We start from the raw sequence: 22090 nt of genomic DNA, 5'->3' as shown, positions 1-22090 counted from the left end.
ATATATATATTCTCATATATATATTCTCATATATATATTCTCATATATATATTCTCTCATATATATGTATATATATATATGTGTATATATATATACATATATATGAGAGGGAGAGAGAGAAGAAAGACAGATTTATTTAATTATTTGAAGAACTTTAGGCAAAATTCTAATATTAATTTACTGATTATGTAGAAAATAATCCAGGGAAGAACACATTTGTTAGCTAATTTTTCTACAGATTCCCATGGTTTTGATGAAAGTATGCAATTGTAATTCTGTAAGAATTCTCTTAGTACTCTAAACTACACAAAATATTTAATATTCCTGGGGCTGGAGAGATGCTCAGCTGTTAAGAGCACAGCCTGCTCTTCTAAAGGGACCTGGTTCAACATCTACATGACAGCTCACAACTGTCCGTAACTCCCACTCTAGGGCATCCAAACATGCCTCTGCAGGCACCAGACACACAGAGGAGCACTAACATACATGCAGGCAAAACACTCATACACAAAATAAGTCACAGTTGTTTCAAGTGTTGTGCTTTATATCATAAGAGTGAGATGATTTCACGTGTCTTAACAACAACAAAAATGATATTCTCTGTTGGTGTCCTTCAGTGGTCCTCACATAAGAAATTATATGCATAATTAATCATAATTTTATTTCTAGAGTAAGTCCTATATTGTGCTATTTTGAAACAGCACTAGATTCTGTTTGCCAGTGCTCGGTGTGAGATAAGTGTCTTCACAACTGCTCTAACCACCCCAGCACCCACCCCGCATCCTCCAGGTTTTGCAAACACTCCTCTTGTTTTTGTTTTATTGTTTTTTGGTTTTTGTTTTTGGGTTTTTTGGTTTTTTTTGTTTTTTGTTTTTTGTTTTTGTTTTTGTTTGTTTGTTTGTTTTTGTTTTGTTTTTTTGGGTTTTTGAAACAGGGTTTCCTCTGTATAGCCCTGGCTGTCCTGGAACTCACTCTGTAGACCAGGCTGACCTTGAACTCAGAAATACTTTGTAATTTTTATATTTAAAACAATCTCTGGTCAGGAATAGTGGTTCACACTAGCCTCTAGCAATAGCACTTGGGACCTGTGACAAGATCTACTCTGGTAGAAGGAGACTATGTTTCAGACAGCGCATGGGACAGCCTTCGCAACAAGAATTCACAGAGGAGAACTGCACAACAAGAGTGTACAAGACAGTCTGAACTATAAATGAACTTTCTTAAAGGAAGAGAGAAGAGGAGAGAGGGAGGGGAGAGGGAGGAGAGAGGGGGAAGAGGGAGGGGAGAGGGAGAGGGGAGGGGGAGAGGGAGAGAGGAGGGGGAGAGCAGGAGAAGGGGAGTGGGAAAGAGGGAGTGGGGGAGAGGAGGAGGGGGAAGGGGAGAGGGGGAGAAGGGGACTGGGGTAGAGGGAGAGAGGGGGAGAGGGGGAGGGAGAGGAGAACATTAATACCCATAGGCAAAGCACAAAGTCTCTCAAACTGCATGTAGTCGTTAGGAGAAATGGGAGCTAGATGTTCATATATCATTTATTTCACTCCTTGACTTTCCATCTGGGCTTCACTACTTCATGGCCAGTTTGAGGGTGAGTCACATTAAACGCAAATACGCCATGAAGAGTCTAATCAAATGCACTGCTGGCTCGGCTGCTGTCTTTGTTACATGGATGAATTGGCACGCCCCTTCCCAAGTAAAAGACTGTTCAGAGTTCTCCTGTTAGAACAGGGCAGAGGATGGGGGTGCTGTAGTGGTGGATTAAAAATCTCTGAATTAAGACTTTGCTTCAGACGTGGAATAACCATTTTACAACTGTGACTGGGTTTAGTGACAGCGAGCTGCCGGCTCTTTTTCCCTCCATAAGCGTGCATTGGGATACTCACTATAGAGACAGTGGAAGTCTACGCTATAAAGCCTGTGTACAGCGGAGCACTGCCGGGAGTGACAGCCAAACCTAGCCGCCCATCTTGACAACCTGACATGTGACATTTTCTCTTCTTCACTTTGATTTTTTTAAGAGGGTGGATGGGGAGGAAGCAGGAAGAGGAGGATGCAGCAGGTAGTGGTTGCACCAACTGTCATTTCCCTTATCAAATACCAAAGAGAAAGATAACACTTCAGCCAAGGATGCAAATCAACTTTAAAAAAAAAATAGTTGGCCGATTCAGGAAGCGGCATGAAAGCTTTCAAGGGTTTTCTTGACCTACAAAGTAACAAACTGGCTCTTTCAGGTGGCTGGCTCAGCGAGACATAAGCCATGAAAATAAGAAGCCATGAAAATACAGTAAAAATAATTAGAAAATATTGACTAATAAAGCCTCCAGGAAATGAAAATAAATTTAAGCACAAAGAGCAAGCCAGATGGAATTTGCAGAACTTTGTTGGAATGTTCAAAATAATAAATAAGTAGATTATTTAATTTGCATTTATGGGTTTACCATGAAATTATGGCTTACGGGGCTGTGTTCATTCTACATGATTCATACAGACATTCCAGAGGGTTGTACAAAATCACAGTTGCTACGCTTCATAAACTAGGTGAGTGACGTTAACTCTGCTATATAATAAAACAATTAAAATATACATCATTATTTCGCCAATACCAATTAAAACGTTACTGCTGAAAATATGGACTTGTCTTGCATTTTTAACATTTTTTGTAATCACTACCAAGGAATTAAAGCCATACATGAAACCACTGTGTTCTGAGAATTCCGGCTTGGAACCATCACTAAGTAAATGGGACAGAGTTTCTGTTTCCTGCCCTATGCAAGACAGGGTCAGAGGAACCCTGCTCCTCTGCCTAGTCCCAAATCACCCAACTCGGGGTTTACACCTCCATCTTTCTATCACCTTTATGAAAATCAAAAATTAATTATTAGTTTTTCATTTTGTTTCAGACTTTTATTTAAATTCTGAACAGGAACCTATCTTTTTCAGGAAAAAAATACATAATTTTGATCTTGAAAAATTTTGCCGTTGCAGCTTTCTGAGGGCAGCACTATCACTAACAATAAATAACAAAAGGACTAATCAAAACTTCACATTCTAAAATCTGAGTTCAAGCTAGGTTTGCAAGTAAAACATCAAGTAGTGTGTCCTGCTAAGAGTTATAGCTGACCAAGGTCATTCACGAGCTCTGGCTAGTATTAGGCATATTTCAGTCACTTTTTATTTAATTCTTTAGTATGAGGTCTATGTGGATAAATACTTGCACATGTGTGCCAGCGCCAACGGAAGCTAAAGAAGATGGATCCCTCTGGAACAGGAGTTACAGGCAGGAGTGAGCCACCCAACATAGGTAACCCAAACTTGGGGCCGCTACCATTCTTAAGCAGTCCAACTCTCCAGCCCGTTCCATCACTTTTTGAAGATTTTAGTTTTACGTTAACTATATGTGTATGGTTGGGAGGGGGAGGGGAGTTTGCACTTGAATGTGGTTGCCATAGAGGACACACGATCCGCTGGTCATCAGATCCTCTGGGGCTGGAGATGCAGGCTGGTGTGAGCCGCCAGGTGTGGGTGCTGGGACTTGAACTTGAGTCACCTGCAGTGCCTCTTCTGTTAACCACTGAACCACCTCCCATCCCTTCAGTCACTTCTGGCAAAGACAGCTAGCTGTCCAGTGACTAACAACTGGGTTATATACACTTGGTTTTGATTTTCCTGACAGCCTTCCCAAGGAACGGCAGGCTGCAGACTGTAGCATTTTGAAAATCAGCAGTATATACTGGTTAATACATACACAATCTAATGTGCAGGAGACAGTTTTATTTCCAAAGATTAATGATTTCATTATGTAAAATTTACACTGGCATAAGATTGAAACTGTGAATCTTAGAAGAATGAAAAATTAGTATAAAATTGGCACACAGTTGTTTAAAACTCATGTACCACCTCAGATGCATCTCATTTAAATGTGACAAGGAATATTCCTTATACAGGAAAGAAAACATGCTTTTAAAATACATTTTCTATTTGGTTCATTATAATGCCTATCTTTAATTCCAATGAACAATAAGCACTTTGAAATAAATTTTCTTTTGTGTGAAAAATAATACAATGTCACCAACAAGAATATTTGCTTCCATCCATCCACAGCATGAAGAAATAAACACTAAGTCTAAGTTGTCTGATACCATACAGAACATTACCCGACCCAACAGAGTGGCCTAGTCAAGCAGACAGATATGGGTCTTAGAACAATGGCCACTATACTCCTCTAGGTCAGTCCCCATCACTCCTGGCTGATAGCTGAGTGAGTGACACTGTCACAGACCTTTAGAGAGGCTTCAGGCTTTGTACATATCCCTTCGACAGTACCCAGCACTCAGAGCTTAACAGAATGCTGGTATTCAGACCTCTCTCTTCCTGTTTCTTTCTGAAACAAAACCAGACCTATGTTTTTGTTTTTTTTAAAAAAAAAAAAAAAAAAAAAAAAACCTCCACAAGCTTTTCTGACACATAAAACTGAAATAAAATCTTCAGTAACATGGAAAAATAAAAAATGGGCTCACAATATATCGCTTACAAAACGGCTCGGTCCTACACAGTTCATTAAATTACAAGGGCTGTGTAGAAGCTCGCTGAAAAACTTTAATGTAAAAATTTTAAATCCTACTTCGTGGATTTTTAACAGTAACAATGGCATTCTATTCTGTTGTTTCAAAAAAATGACAGAAGAAATATGCATGAACAAAATTAAATAAATAAAGGTTTCATGTTCCTCCAGAAAGATAAGTTCACTGTCTCACACCAGGTAAGAGAGATCACTCACTGACAGCTGGAATCGCTGCCCCAGTCAACATGTTTTGTTCTGGATCCCAGACAATAATTTAGGAGTTTTCTAAAAGTTGGGACCATACCATGCTCCTTGTAAGGAATCGCTTTTATTGTTATTTCAGAGGTAACATTTTCCTTATTTAAGATGAAATAATCACAAAGCTCACTTAGCATTCCTAGTGTTATTAATGGCCACTTCTTCTAGCAAACTTATAATAGCATCAAGACCAAAGTGCTTATTAATTATCAACTGCTCTTTCCTGTATAGCCACATGAAATAATCTTAACAAAGCAGATGGTGTACCTTTATGATGTTAAGGAGTAAATCCGTCTTACATCTAATTAGCCTCCTTTATTTTTACACATCAAGAGAATAGCTTCAAATATGATATAGCACTTTATTTGTAACATCAATAAAAGACGCTCTTGTGCACTGCCAAATATATTTTAAGTACCAGCTAGCTTTCGGCAATAACATGACAAATACAGAAGCAATACTTCTGCTGCCGTGATGTACTGGAGAGTCAGATTGAGTGCTTCCTCCCACAGACAGAATCAACAAGAACATGGCATAATGAACAAGAGAGTGCCTGAGCGCTTGCTGCAGCACACTGGAAGGCTTCATTCAGCCAGTCTCACTCCCAGGCATGTCCTGGATTCACTCTGTCTCCTCATCATATCTCATTATCTTTTTCCACATTCCTTTCAATGAACTTCCCTTCCATACTCAGTAAATATATTCAGTATATTTAACATAAACTAAGTTTTGCTCATCCCTGCTCAATATAAAGTGTTTGAATTCTCACTGTCTTACTTTTCATACTTTGATGATATTACATATCTATGCACCACTGAAACAGATGTAGTATAAGACAAAAGAGGCTTATACAATTTTCAAATAAGGACACAACAGTCAAAATGCTTCTAAAGATCAAAAAGTCACTCACTCCTATAATTCTCTTCTTCTGTCCCTGATACTAACTCATTCCAACACATCTCATCTTGGCTCTGTATGACCACTGTGCTGAAATTAGAGAAAACCCAACGCATAGTCTGTCACTAAACTGACCTCTGAAATGACATATAAGCATGCTGTCAGTCTATTTGAGAAAGGTGTCTGGTATTTTCTTCTTTGTACAGTCCTAACAGATACATACCTATGTCATATGCCAGGAAATCGGCAGAAAAACATTTTGCACCGTTACTCAAGGAAGTATCATTATGGGTATTTCCTCCAAAAATAAGCATAGCTCCATTGATAAGAACAGCTGAATGAAGGTATCTGGCAAACCCACTTTCTTTCAAAATAGTCCTACAGAATAAAATTTAAAAATGTATTACAAAGGATAAAGAGACTTCCCTGATTTTATAAATAAAGTATTGACTTTGTATATAAAAATTTTTCTGGGATTTATAAGGGGAAAATACATATAGCTTAACCACTTGTAAATAACTTCAAAGCTTCAATATTTTAAAAGAATATTTATAGAATCTCCATATCTCAAGATGCTTTGAGGAAGCATGATATAGATAGAATTCTTAATACTAACAATTTATATTTTGAATGATTTTTCACTTTTGAAGGTAGGAAACCGGTCTACCTCTAAGGAAAGAACCAAACGCCGTGACTTTTTCACACTAAGACAAACAGAAAGTTAAGTATAACAAATTTAGCCCAAATTACTCTGGGTTAAATTTATAAAATTGATAAGAAACCCTTAATAAGTCTTTATGTTTAATCAAAATGTATACACAAAAATGTAGATACCATAAGTCAAAAACTCAATTAATTTCCATAAGATGAACATTACCAAATAGTCAGAACCTGAATACAAACATTACTATTTTTATTTCAATGACCAGCTATACTTTACTTTTTATATGGGTTATACTTAATTTGTGTTTAGATTCTTTTGCTCAAGATTGTCTTTAAATGCATCTACAATGTGTGATTAATTAAAAACTGCACATAGGGGCTGGAGATGGTACAGCAGTTAGAAAGACATCAACACCAGGCAGCTCGAGGAGCATCTGGAAACTTCACAGGCACCTGTGATCACACACACCTGTGCTCGCTCATGTGCACTTGTGTTCACTCATGTGCACCTGTGCTCACATGCACTTGTGGTCACACGCACATGCACACACACACTTAAAAATAAATCCTTTGAAATGTGTTTTTCAGAAACAGTAAATTTTACATAAAGTGCTATAAACATATGCTCAGGATTATAAATTTCTTTGAATACACCAATATATGAAGATGAATAGTAATATAAATTAATGCTTTGTGACAATTACGATTAAAATATAAACACAGTAAACATGTATAAAATTGCTAGTTTGTATCTAATCTCTAAAATCATGTTTTTTAAATATCATCTAAGGGTTTCACAGTCTCTCCAGGAAAAGAACCTTAATTAATACAAAATAGTTTTAAGGTCTCAGAAAGTTTATGATCTCATAAAACTCTACGAGGAGCAATATTATACACTTACTCAAGAGTGTCTGCTAAGCTTGGGTTAGGAATGTCAACACTGACTCTGACCAGGTGGCATAGGCCTGTGATGGCAGAGACTTAGGAGTCCAAGACAGCAGAACAGGGGTGTGGCAAGAAGAGAGTTCAGCCACAGGGTACCTGCCTTGCTTGCACAGGGTCCCAGTTTAGGCCTCTCTTCCAGGGTAAGGAGAAAAGGAAACAAGCAATGGTGTATTAAATCAGGCGTGGTACTATGTCTCCCCAGTGCCTCCTCACCACTGTCAGACACCAGTACGGAAGGACAGATCTCTAACTCCGAGGGGTGGAGCCAGGGGAACAAAGTGCTTCATCTCTTGGTTCCTACTTCAGGTCAACCATATGGTGCTGAGAGTATCAGGCCACCACAAATCTCACGATCCCCATTCTTACCTAAGTTCTAGTCCAGGAAAAACTCAGAGAAGACTGGGTGATTTTCTATACTCAGCCCTCAGCAAAGGTGGGAGTTATCAGCCATGCTTATGAGGTTAAAGTGGTGCCAAAGAATGTTGGTCCTGCCTTAATAAGGCAGAAGTTCTATGTCAGAGAATCAAGCTTAAAAGACACCAACTTCCTACTACCACAAGCTCTCTGTGCATAAAGCAACTGTACCACACCAAGGGGAATCAGGTCACTGAGCCCATGCACCTACAATACAAGCTCTCCAGCAGGGAGAAAGGCAGACAAAACGGAAATCTCTGAAGCTCTCCCCAGGGAACTGAATATATATATATAGTTACTATATGTATATACATAGTGAGATATTTTTAATATAGTAATATATATATACATATGTAAAAGTATAAAAATAAAATGTATACTTCATATAATATTCTATGTAAGATTTATGAAAAAGACTATAAAATTCTGATTTTTAAAAAAGATCAAGCACTTGGGGGGGGGCAGAGGAATGTGAATCTCTTGAGTTTGAGGCCAGCCTGATCTACATAGCAAACTCCAGGTGGCATATTTAAACCCTATCTCAAAACAATTTTGTAAACAAATAAATAAATTAAAATAAAATGAAAGTCTCTAAATGAATGGAGAGGTACTACATGCACACGAATGTAAAGATAAATACTATCAACTGTCAGCTCTTACGCTGATCTGGAGATACGAGTTCTTGTCAATCAAAATCCCAGTAAATTATGGACAGTGCAGACAGACAGGAAGATTTACGTGGGTAGGTAAAAGCTTAAGTTAGACAGTGTCAGGGCCAAAGAGACCTCTTAACTGTTAAGGGCATTTAGTGCCTTGCAGAGGACCCAGATTCAGGTCCCAGAATCCATATGGTGGTTCACACTGTGTATAACTCCAGTTCCAGGGTATCGGATGCCTCTTCTGGCCTCCGTGGACACGTGCGCAAATGTTGTGCACAGGCACAGATTCAGGCACTCTAACTTTAACAAAATAAATACCTAAAAGACATAAAATCAATTTAATATTTAAGAAAAGTACAGAATAAAGTTAAAGGACTGACTGCTCCCGTCCTCCGCGTTTACAATAATCTACCGTAGCCGAAGCAATCTGTCACTGAAAAGAAGGTACAAGTAAATAACAGAGGACTAGAGAGCCCAGAGACAGGCCAGCCCAAGTATATCCAATTGGCATTTAACAAGAAGCAAAACTTGTTCCATGACGATAAGATAGCATACCCAAGAAACACTACTGCAGTAACTAAACGTTGTAAACAATAGAGAAAGAACTTAGACCCATACTGAAGACTCGCTGTTGAATACATTCACAGTAAAGAGCGCGCCCTGCCAATGTGGAGACAAGACTTCAGACTCCAGAACTCGTATAAAAGCCTGTGGGAGAGCCCACCCGTCACTGTGATGCAGAGGAGGCAGAGGCAGGGCAGTCTAGAATAAGCTAGCTAAAACGGCCAAAACGCCAAGCCCCAGGTTCAGCAATAGATCGTGTTTCGAAATATTCTGTGGTGCACAAAAGAGAACTCATGACGTAAGTCAACCTCAGATCTCCACATTGCAAGCATACACACACGCACGTACACATACACACATGTGCACCCACACGCATGAACACGCATGCAGGCACGTATACATAACACATAAATATTCGTTACACTGATGAAAATTAATGTAGAATAATTAGTAAACATGTTGGGGATTGATTCTAATGCTATTTGTGTTAATTCGGCTCCCCCAAATCACGCGAGAATCTGCGGGTTCAGATGCTAGTGGTCCCTGCCCCCAGTTGGCTCTCATTGGTGAATCAAGTTGCTGGCAGCCAATGGCTGGGCAGGGAGTCGGAGGCGGGATTTTAGGATTCCTGGGAAGGGATAGAGGAGGAAGAGGAGATTCCACCACGAGGAGAACATAGGATATGTACCGCACAGGAAAAGGTGCAGGAGGGAGAGCCTGCCGACTGGTAGGTGCAGGGGAAAACGGCCCCAGGAGGGCTGCCCAGCAAGGTCTGGGTCAGCAAAGATAAAATATAGATTTTTAGAAAGTGATAACTCAGGAATATCGGAAGGGGGTGTGTTAGCCACATGGAGTTAGGATGTGCCCCAGCCATTGCACTGCTTAGGGTATAGTAAAACTAAGCTGGTGTGTGTGTGTGTGTGTGTGTGTGTGTGTGTGTGTGTGTGTGTGTGTGCGCGCGCGCGCGTGCGCGCGCGCGTTTGTTTCATTCGGGGACTCCAGAGCATTGGGCAGCAGTGAGTCGTGCAGCTGCAAGTGGAAGTCCAGAGCAGATTAACAATTTACTGCTACATAAACATACAAACAGAATATGATAAACACCTAGAGGATAACATGGAAGAAAATTTAGGAAGTGAGGTGGATGATGAATTCTTTAGAAGTACCAAAAATCACAAATCATGAAAATAAACTGCTGAGGCTTTAATTTCTATTTTTGTTTTATGAAAGATAATGCTAGTGATGAGGTCTTAGTTAATTTAGATAATGCTCAAAGAATAAAAGTGCAAGCCAAGAACTGTCATAAGAAATTTTGCAACAAAATACCATCACATAAAAACAGTGCAACAAAAAAACCAAAAGAATGGTTTCCAAATCATACAAAGAAATGGGACAAAAAAAAAAAAAAAAGAGTACTGCCCCATATGTGAATAAAGAAAAGACAGAGGTGTCAAATACATGTATAAAAGTTACACGATCACTCTGTGTGTTCACAGAAGTGCACGTGAAAATAATGGGGAAGACTTCAGTACAACCTATTGAAGTGGCTAACTAGTGCGCTGAAAATCTTTTTCCACTCAAACACTAGATGCCATTTGCAGGGAAGTGGGTGGAGTGTAGCTTTCAGTTAAGCTGCTAACTGTCTAGTTCTTCATTTATGGGTGAGCCCCTATAAGGTTTGTCATCCACATTGCACGTCAACAGATAATGTCACCACACAGATCTTGTTCATACTTTCTAGATTTCATGAGTACAACTTCCCTGACCTATACAGATGTCACGATCTCACAGCAGACATCCTGGCCCCCTGGCTGTTTATCCTTCTGCATGAGTTCTCTGAGCCTTAGGTGTAAGGGTTGCCTTGTGAGGTATCAGTTGGGGCTGGTCACCGCACTGAGCATAATGTCAGACAGACAGCTCCCACATGTTCTCTCACGTGTGAAATTTGAAAGTTACATGAAAGTAAAGGTGCATGAAAGGGAGGGGAGAGTGTGACAGAAGGAGAGACAGTAAACAGGGCCGGAGCACAGGGAAAGTCACAATGCGACCATTACTCTGTAATACGTCTTACCTTTAAAAGGTATTTCACTGTAGGAATAATACTGTTATGATGATTTAATGAATAATGTATACATTTCATAGATCAGTTCTTTAAAATACTTATAAAAACTGAATCACGTGGAGATAATCTGAATATTCTTATAACCACTTTGTAATAGATTTCATTGTTAAAATTCTATGCATCAAAAGTCACCTTTAGTTCTCTTAAAGGCTACAGTTACAAACTACTCATGAAAAAATAAGTCTGGTCTTAAAAATGTGGTCTACAGCATTAAAAAGAATACACCCCACATAATTTTATACATCCAATATAGCCCTAACACCAAATAACGTGAAAAATCCAAGAACTGCGATCCTATTTCAGTTCCTTATCAAAATATTAGCTAACGAGAAATCAATAATAATATTTGACTAAAGTTGATTTGAGTTACTAAATCATAATAGTCAAATTACTTTGAGAAAAAACATCAGATAATGAACTCTCAAAAGGGTTTTGTTACAAGCTGGCACCAAACCAAGAAAATAAATAAAAATTTGTTCCCAGCATATTTCCCAATATTTTTATTATTTTGAAATTTCACAGAATGCACACCAATCACAGTTCCGGGCACACACGTGACCTTATGAGTTCATGCAGTGTTCTTTGTGTGACTGGATAACCAGTCAGGTAGGCTCATGGTTGGAAAAGACAATCCCTCTCTTGGCAGCCTTGAACTGCCTGAAGTTCTCCATCTACAGGCAAGGCTCTGTAAGATTTCTCATCCACACTGTCACATCAACCAATGATGTCATCACACAGATCTTGTCCAAAAGTACAACTTCCCTGCCATATACAGATGTCACAGTCTCATAGCAGACATCCTGGCCCTCTGGCTATTCATCTTTCTGTCCCCGTCTCTGAACCTTGGGTATAAGGGTTTCATTGTGATGTATCAGTTGGGGCGGAGCACCATGCTGTATGTTGTTCCCCTAATTTTCACTAGTTGTTGATTTCTGCAGTGGTCTCTGTGGTAGTTTGAACCCCCAAACGGTCATATATTGGAATGCATGGTCATCAGGGGTGGTACTATTTGGAAGGATTGAAAGGTGTGTAGGTATAAGGATAGGTGTTTAGAATAAAGTTAGAGATTATAAGTTTAAGAAAATGGTGGGTTTTAGTTCTCCTTTGAGCTCCATGACTTGTCCAGCAGGGGTTGTTGGGATTACAATACCAGGGATTAATTTCTTCCTATTGAGTGGGCCTCAACTCCAACTTACATGCAACTCTCACATTATTGGGGCCATATTGGGCAGCTGGGCATTGTGGTCCATAGTCATTACAGGCATAGGACTACTGCCTGTTTTTCCCCGTGGTAGTTTACACAGCAACTGTGGTTACTATGAGAGCTGGGCTTCAAGGAGTGTCCCAGGGTACTTCCAGCTGATACCTCTAAGTTCTAAGTTGTAGTACCTTAACTACAAGGACTTGCCTTATTCACAGAGGAAATCGGGGACAATGGCAATATCCTATGTGAGGGACTCTTAGACTCCTTGACCAACAAGCAGAAGAGAGGTGCCCCATGCCTGGCTTTTGTTAGTCTGTCTCTTGGGGGAAATCATATCACCCCAAGTGATGTAACTTCATTTAAATACCACACACATATACATACACACACATCCATTTACACACACACACACACACACACACACACACACATGTATACACATACATACACACACATACATTCACACACACACCCACACATGTCCTCCAGAGCACCTGTGTCCTCGGCCCTCTTCTCTAGAGCTCTCCCTCGACCCTCTTGGTCCCTATCCATTTTCCTGGTTTCTACAGTGACTCTGGGTCAAACACTGACCTCTGAAGTCTTGGAGCTAGGATCCACAAATGAGAAAGAACACGTACCATTTGTCTTGGTGGCTCTGTGTTACCTCGTTTTGTTCGGTGTGATTACTGTCTAATCTATCCACTTACATGCACGTGTAGTGATTTAATTTTTCTTTACAACTAAATAGAATTTCATTGTGTGTTACCTTTCACTATCCGTTCATTAGTTGGAGAACGTGTAGGCTGTTTCCAGTTACTAGCTACTGGGAATAGTGCAGCAGTGGGCACCACTGAGGAAGGATCTGTGGAGTAAGACGTCAGGGATTTGACAAGGAGTAGGCAAGGCTGGGTCTCAGGATAGACTTGATTTTAGGACTCAGACAGTTTTCTGCATAGATTCCTAAAGTAGCTGTCCCAGTTGGCAACCCCCCAATGGGGAACGGGGTTCCCATTTCCCTGCAGCCTCACCGGTATATGCTGTTGTCAGTTATCTTCTTGATCGTAGCTGTTCTGTCCAAGGTGAGATGAAATCTCAGAGCAAGTATCATGTGCATGACCCTAGCTGCCGAGGATGCCAGATACTTCTGAACTTGGCCATTTTTAATTCTTCATTGGGGAACTCTCTTCAGATCCACAGACAATTTTTAATTGATTTTTAATTGATTTTTGTTGTTGTTGTTGTTCCTTAGTGCTTTGTATATTCTGGTATTAACCCTCTATTAGGTTTATAGCTGACAGATTCCCTCCCATGCCTCAGGCTTCCTCTTTACGTAGTTGACTGTTTGCCTTACTGTGGAAAAGCGTTTGAGTTTCACTAGGTCCCATTTGTCGCCTGTTGGCTGTGATTCTGGAGCAAATGGAGCCCCGTTCAGAGAATCTTTCCTGCACCTGTGGTTTCCTTTCAGTGTTTCCAGTTCCACGTTGAAGCAATTGTCTGTCCCATTTGAAGTGGATTTTTGTACAAAGTAATAGGTATGCATCTAATTTCATTCTTCTGTAGTGTGGGCATTATTAGGATAATTTACTAAACCTCCTTAATAAAGGTTTCTACAAAACCCACACACACACTTATCTTGCTGGAGACACACTGAAAATGTTTCTTTAAGTCAGAGGATTGATAAAGAAGCATCACTGTGCTGTTCTTCACCGAGGTGAGGATGCAGTGGCCATAAGACAACACTGAAAACCTTAGAACCCAGAAGGATCTTATTCACATTACCCATGTGGAATCTAAACCAACCTCTGTGAAGAAACTTAAAAATACTTACACAGATAATTACTAAAATCAGCAACCCTGACATAAAACATAAACATAAGTCTTATTTCCATCAAGTAAAAACAGAGAAAAATACAGTGTTCATTGAATGTACAGTACCCTCCCCGAAGTTAATATATACCTTCAAATCCAGAATTCGACCTCATTTGGAAATGGAGTCTCTGCAAATGGTTTGTGGCTAAGATAAAATGAATTCACAATTTAAGTTATATAAATGAGGCCAAATTAATAATAGATTCACATGGGCCCTAAATTCACTGACTGGATCTTTACAAATCAAGTCACACAGAGACAAAATTTAGATTAGAAGAATATAGTTACATCAAAGAAAGCCCAGGATGTATGAAACACTGGAAAAGCAGAGAGCATTTCCTGGGGTCTCTGCCAGGATCACAGTTCTGCTGCATGTTCTCCAGAATGCTGCATATTCTCAGTGTCAGCTGTAAGAAACTGCATTCCTGTTTCTTAAAGACACGAGGCTCATGGTAACATGTAACTGCAGCCTTGGGAAAACAATACAAGGGTGCAGAGGGACAGCTCCATGGGTCAGGGCGCCTACTGCCACACCTGTCAGGCTTGAGTCTAATCCCGGAACTCATGTGGTGCAAAGAGAGAACCAGCTCCCCCAACTATCTTCTCCCTTCCATAAGCACGCTGCAGCCTGTACACACACACACACACACACACACACACACTGCAGTCTGTACACATGCACACACACACACACACTGCAGCCTGTACACATGCACACACACGCCGCAGCCTGTACACACACACATACACACACACACACACTGCAGCCTGTACACATGCACACAGACACCACAGCCTGTACACACACACACTGCAGCCTGTACACATGCACACACACACACTGCAGCCTGTACAAATGCACACAGATACCGCAGCCTGTACACACACACACACACTGCAGCCTGTAAACATGCACACAGACACCGCAGCCTGTAGAGACACACACACACACACAACTGCAGCCTGTACACACTCACACACACACCTCAGCTTGTACACATGTACACCCACTGCAGCCTGTACACACTCGCACACACTGCAGACTGTACACATGCACACACACTGCAGCCTGTATACATACACACTGCAGCCTGTATACATGCACACACACACTGCAGCCTATACACACTCGCACATACTGCAGCCTGTACACATGCACACACACACACTGCAGCCTGTACACATGCACATACACACCTCAGCTTGTACACATGCACACACACTGTAGCCTGTACACATGCACACACACTCGGCTCATATGTGCCCCCTACACACTAAGGTTAAGTATGAGTTCAAAACATACAGATTGCATTGAAAAGAGCATGAAAATATTAATCACTTAGGTAAAATTTTGTTATTAATGTTTTACATACTATAAAAATGTCAAAGGAATGAACAGTTATTGACCAATGCCCAGGGAGTATTTATTGCACACACATGTGTTCACACACATATAAGCTCTTACTACACACACACACACATACACACAAGCTCTTACTGCACAGACACACTCACATTCAGAAGCTCTTACTGGCAGACATACAGACACATGCACTCACACACACTCTTACCTAGACTGAAAATTAACAGTGAAACTAGTTATAAAAATTTGAAAATTATTTATAAAAATATAAAACATTGTAGAATAGTGTCATTTAAGCAAAATACAAAGCACAGCTCATAAAACAAAATTTACTTATTTGACTATATACATGTAAGTTCTATTTATCAAATAATAAGGAAAGAATAGAAAACAATCCACATTCTGAGAAAGCATGATTGCAAAATACAAAGTAAGCCAATACTGCAGAGAGATATACACAATCTAGCAAATACAATAAAATGGACAGGATATGTGCCCAAAATTTAAAATAAGTACTCTATGACAATAAATACAAGAAGATCTTACACATTATTTGTAAAGGAGAAAATGCAAATTGAAATCTAAACGAGAGGGTGGAAGAGATGGCTCACTAGTGAAGTGCCTGCCCCACAGGAAGCAAGAGGCTGCCAGTGACTCAGGGGATGAAGGGTGAAGAGCAGATCCTTGGAGCTCGCTGGCCAGTCGGCCGCATCAGTAAACTCCAGGTTCAGGGACAGACCATCTCCAAGGAAAGGTGGAGAATAAAGTAGAAGCTCAATGCAAATGCCTGAGCTCTGTATATATGTATGAACATGTGCACAGGCACATATGCACACACAAAGTATCCACACAATATATAAGTAGATGGATCGATAGCAAAATAAAACAAAACCTACGCATCGTTTCCCACAATTAATAGCAACAACAACAAAAAAAAAAAAAAATTAAAGGAACCAATATGAAATCTTGGGAAGACTGTGTAGGTATGAGAATCTCATGAATGGTCATAAGACAAATGAGTAGACATCCAAATTGGAATATGGTTTGGGTAAAATTGGATGTAATACCATTCCCAAGTCCATGAATTTATGCTCTGAGTAACTGAACTAGGAAAACAGGTATACTGAGTAACAGGCTAACTAGAGAGCATAGATGCCATGGGTGCTCATTGACGCCAAATGCTCAGACACAGGGCTCGCAGTACATCACAACTCCTCACATCAGTGCCACACAGTCCTACCCACAGTCCTTCACTGCCCTCGCCCAGGCCTGCCCCTTCCCCTAAACGTTCACTTCATATATCATCTCTGTAACTCAAAAGCCCTGTAGCTAGCTTTGTGTTTTCAGCGAGTGACTTTTATTTCACTGAGGAAGTAGAGAACTGAACACTGTGTAAGTTCTCATAGCCTTTTCTGCATTTGTGGTCACGTAGTCTGCCGACTCTCCTGTCGCTAAGAATATGAAGTGCCTATCCCCCCTGTGCTCCCTCCCACTGCTGCTTTTGCAAACACTCTTCTAGCAGAGTGCTCCCATTCTTCAAAGTGCTCCCTTCCTCTCTTCCTGTTTTTTACATGTTTGATTGGTCCTGGGTTAGGCTACAAACATAAATTTCTTTAACCTTAAAAACAATACTCTCTTCATTCACTTTTGTAACCATTATCACTATTAATACATTTCAACTCCTCAAAGACTTGTCAGTTTTTGTGGGTTTCTTTTTAACCTAATAAACAGCTTGATAACCATTCAATGAAGCATGTGTTGGAAGGGGTTCAGACATGTAACATGTAGACATATAAATATGGTCATCATTATCAACTTAAATGTAGTTGACCTAATAGCAAACTTACAAAACTGAGCTGTCTCCAAAATCTCTGACAGGTAAATAGGTTTTCAAGGTCTAAGTCCCTGCTATTACACACACACACACACACACACACACACACACACACACACACGCACGCACGCACGCGCGCACACGCACACCTACTGTCAGATATAACAGATATGTAGAAAAGCATCATGAACTGTCTCATTAAACAAGGGGAATCAAAGCTATAATGACATCAGACCTTATGACAAAGTTGAAGCCCTCTGGAAAGGATAGCATCAGTTAGCACAACATATAACCAAGATAAAAAGAATCAAATTAGAGGAGTGAGAACCCTTAAAGTCAAAAGACATTTGTATTTCTCCTCTCTTTAAATGTGAACAGATAAGATCTAACTGCTTATGAAGTAGGAGTGTAGCAGCAGTGGCTTCGATGCCTCAATCCTTTCCCAACAGTGAAAATAAAAATGTTTGGTAACTAAACATTAAAATGTGAGCCTTTTATTTATTTTTTTTATTTTTTGGTTTTCAAGACCGGGTTTTTCTGTATAGCCTTGGCTGTCCTGGAACTCACTCTGTAGACCAGGCAGGCCTCGAACTCAGAAATCCGCCTGGCTCTACCTCCCAAGTGCTGGGATTAAAGGTGTGTGCCACCACATATCAAATTATCACAAATAGTAGCATATAATATTAAATCAAATATATTCCTATTTGTTAAGTAAGTTATAAAACAAGACATTATCTTAGTCCCCCACTCCCCATCCCTCCCCCACTATGGCTGATATTGTTGTCTGATTCAATTTTTGGTTGGTTGGTTGGCTGTGTATTTTTGTTGGTGATGGTGATGGTGATGGTGGTGGTAGCAGTGGTGGTGGTAGTGTTTTGAAAATGTCATTATGTTGTTTTCTTTTGTTAATAATTTTCCACTGGGTACAGAATTTTAGACTTTCTTTCAGACATTTGGAAGCACTGTGTCTTCTGGGTTCCATGTTTTCAGTTAAGTCATCTACTGGATTGGTTAAGTGTTTACTGCAAAAGTAACAGGATAGCAAGTTGAGTTCAAATCCCCAGGACCCAGGTAAAGGCCAGGAGGGCGTGGTCAGGGTGTGGCTGGCTGGGTGTGGTCAGGGGATGTGGTCAGATGGTGTGGCTGAGTGGGTATGCAAGTAGAGTTCAGCTCAGCAGAACCCAAGTAAAATCCAGGTGGGTATGGTCAGGGGTGTGGCTAGGTGGGTGTGGTGGTCCACCTGATTCCCAGTGCTTGAAAGGTGGAAGACACAGGCAGAGGATCCTTGGAGTAAGCAGGCTAGCCAGATGAGCTGTATCAGGGAAGTCTGTTGAACTAAGAGACACTTCCTCAGCAAATAAGATAAATGGTGATGTTTGAGAAAGACTCCCTGGCTCCAACTTCAAACCTCCACAGGCATGCACACATAAGTGCACAAATGTGCACAAACGTGTGTGCCTACCACAGAAAAAAACGTAGACGCATGCATGTGCACTGCCCACGGAGCACACAGCTCGAAGACCAAGAAAATCTGTCAGTTGTCATTCAGTCAGAGTTGCCTCCAAGACAGGGAAATGCCTTTCCTCTTTGTCTTCATTCTGAGGGGATTTTACTATAGTTGTATTAATTTCCCCTGCCCTTGGTTTCAGGAAGCTGCTTCATTATGTGGCCTAATCTGTTGGGTCATATTTAGGATGTTATTATTCATTTCCCAGAGGAGGTCTCACAAACCCTGTTCCCTTTAGACAATGCAGAAAGTAAGGATAGACGTAGAAGTGAAAGGATAATAAATCACTATGTAATGAACAATTTTCCTTAAGTGCACTCAAGCAACTTCAAAAGACATGTTCATTGTCTTAAAACAAAAAAGCCTAATTTCCCAGATTCTGAAAAACAAAACAAGTACAACAAAAATTATATTTTAAAACTATAAATACAAAAGATAAAAAAAATCAGTGTTTCTAGAAGAAGATGAATGTTATGGCTATAAATATGTCATGCATTAAACAAAAAGAGACAAATGAACCCTGAAGAGAATTCTAAGCGACCATGTTAACTGGAGAGCCACGCAGTGTAGTGTCACTGAGCCACCATTGCTCTAAACCTAGGACCATGAGTGGGAATCCTCTCACCAGGTGTGGTGGGGAATTCATTATTTTGCACTATTGGCTGCATGACCATGTGTCATAGCTATCATTTAAGATTTTAAAAGTTCAAACGCTTCTCTGTGGCTTTTCCATACCCACCACTACTGTGTAAACATAAGATATTATCACAAGACACCAGGGCTTGTACTCAGGAGCTCACGGGGCTGGGACAGCATGCACAAGGCCTGCTCAGGCTCAAACCAGACACAACCGCCTGGAGGAGAAGTGAGCACAAACTCCCACCCTAGGAGAAGCTGTTTGCAGCTGACACCTACGAGGAAAAGGGGGATCAGGTTTCTCCAGTGCAACGGTTGCCCTACACTAAATGAATCCTCAGCTTTTGTGTGTGGCTTTTTTGTTTTGGTTTGGGTATTTCTGGGAGTTTTGGTGGTTGTTTGGTTTGGTTTGGTTTGGTTTTTTACTGAGAGAGAAAGAACATGAAGTTTTAAGGGGAGGGAGGTGAGGGGGATCTGGGAGGAGGGGAAGGAATGCTATCAAAATATACTGGATGATAAAATGCCAATAAAGATACTGTCGCCCAGCCCTTGCCACCGCCCCTTCCCCATCTGTCACTCAGCCTACTCACCAAGTCCTGGTGTTCACTTCATACTTATAGAGGTCGTCCACCAGCCCGTACTTATTGCCAGGCAATGCTTTGTAGCCTCCATGGACATAGATGGACTTGGTCACTTCATCATACACACTTGTGTGGCCATATCCGCCTTGCACAATGGCTCCTTTCGTTTCTGGAACTAGCCAAGTGTTTGAGGCTATAGCAGGGGAGAAAAAATAGATGATGACATTCAAAACAACCAAAATATCACAAAAAACCCGCACATTTTTATGCGTAGAGAGAGCAGCCTAGCACTCAGTACTTAAAGACACTACAGTGGGCACCACGGCAACCTAACACTCAGTACTTAAAGACACTATGGTGGGCACCACAGCAACCTAACACTCAGTACTTAAAGACGCTACGGTGGGCCCACGGCAACCTAGCACTCAGTACTTAAAGACACTATGGTGGGCACCACAGCAACCTAGCACTCAGTACTTAAAGACGCTACGGTGGGCACCACGGCAACCTAGCACTCAGTACTTAAAGACGCTAGGGTGGGCCCATGGCAACCTAACACTCAGTACTTAAAGACGCTACGGTGGGCACCACGGCAACCTAGCACTCAGTACTTAAAGATGCTAGGGTGGGCACCACGGCAACCTAGGTGTCCTGCGTGTCCCAAAATAAATTCTGAAGCACTGAAAATCCAAGCTGTGTGTTTATAAAAGAAAATAGAAATTTTACTTATATGTACTTATGTTATTCAAAAGTAGTACTTAAATAAAATATACAACAAATTTATATCAGGGCCTCCTACCTGACAAACATTGAATATGTTAGTGATATAACAGATAAAAATTACATGACCACTACACAGTCGCTGTCTTCAGACACACCAGAAGTGGGCATTGGATCCCATTACAGGTGGTTGTGAGCCACCGTGCAGTTGCTGGGATTTGAACTCAGGACCTCTGGAAGAGCAGTCGGGGCTCTTAAGTGCTGAGCCATCTCTCCAGCCAGACCACTACCCTTAAACCTAAGCTAAATGAGAAAACTAAAGTTCTAATATTCTCCTGACAATCATAATATTGTTGGGCTCCAGGGACAGGCGCACTGGTAAGCGATTTGAAGGGAAAGGGAGATATTCTCCTGTGCCTGTAGCAGCAGAGGACCCGGTGACTGCTGGGAACTGAACTCGGGTCCTCTGAGGAGCAAGTGCTCTTGACATGAGCCGGCGGCTCTCCAGCCCAGCGGCTGTTACAGTGGAACACTAAAGCCCTCCTGGACCATGGTCAGGGAACTGATGACTCTGGTGTCTCCTAGCGACATCCGGCCACTGTTCTGTGCTCTTTGCTGTGTAGTTTTCAGGGTGGAAGCCCTTTAACTTTGCGGCATCAGACACCAGGACATCACACCAGCTGCTTGAACACCCTTGGACACAGCAGTATATCTTAGTAGAAAACACAATGTGAGAGAAAAGTTCATAGATCTCAATCTGTAGTGATAAAATACACAGAATGTTTTAAGTGCTCATGATTCCTATAAAACTCAAAAATCACAATGCAACCCCACTTCTGTGCAACCAAGAAAACAGAAAGCAAACAAAAATACTATTATAAACTCACTTAGAATTAGTATTTTAGTTATAGAACAAGCCAAAAGGAACTGAATGTAAAGATATTTCTTCTTTTTTTTTAAATTTTTTTATTTTTGTAGTATGACAAAGTTTTTATTTTTTTGTTTAAATTATTTTATTCGATATTTTCTTCATTTACATTTCAAATGCTATCCGGAAAATCCCCTATACCCTCCCCCCGCCCTGCTCCCCTGCCCACCAACTCCCACTTCTCGGCCCTGGTGTTTCCCTGTATGGGGCATATAAAGTTTGCAAGACCAAGGGGCCTCTCTTCCTAATGATGGCCGACTAGGCCATCTTCTGCTATATATGCAGCTAGAGACACGAGCTCTGGGGGTACTGATTAGTTCATATTGTTGTTCCACCTATAGGGTTGCAGACCCCTTCAACTCCTTGGGTAATTT

The 22090-nt window shown here is 40.8% G+C and overlaps 1 protein-coding gene across 2 annotated transcripts in view; it reads right to left on the bottom strand.

Moving 5' to 3' along the window:
• Atrnl1 (attractin like 1) overlaps positions 1-22090 on the bottom strand; it is a 518026-nt gene that overhangs the window by 452326 nt on the left and 43610 nt on the right. For both annotated transcript variants that reach the window (XM_021219342.2, XM_029541782.1), the window contains exons 9-10: positions 20078-20261; positions 5934-6088 (exon numbers count right to left, since the gene is read on the bottom strand). In XM_021219342.2, the coding sequence (XP_021075001.1) occupies positions 5934-6088; positions 20078-20261 (339 nt within the window). The remainder of the gene's footprint in view (positions 1-5933; positions 6089-20077; positions 20262-22090) is intronic.

Source organism: Mus pahari, chromosome 1, assembly GCF_900095145.1.
Source record: "Mus pahari chromosome 1, PAHARI_EIJ_v1.1, whole genome shotgun sequence".
Classification (NCBI taxonomy): domain Eukaryota; kingdom Metazoa; phylum Chordata; class Mammalia; order Rodentia; family Muridae; genus Mus; species Mus pahari.
Note: the sequence above shows the minus strand (reverse complement) of the source record. Positions and strands in the feature narration are given on the sequence as shown.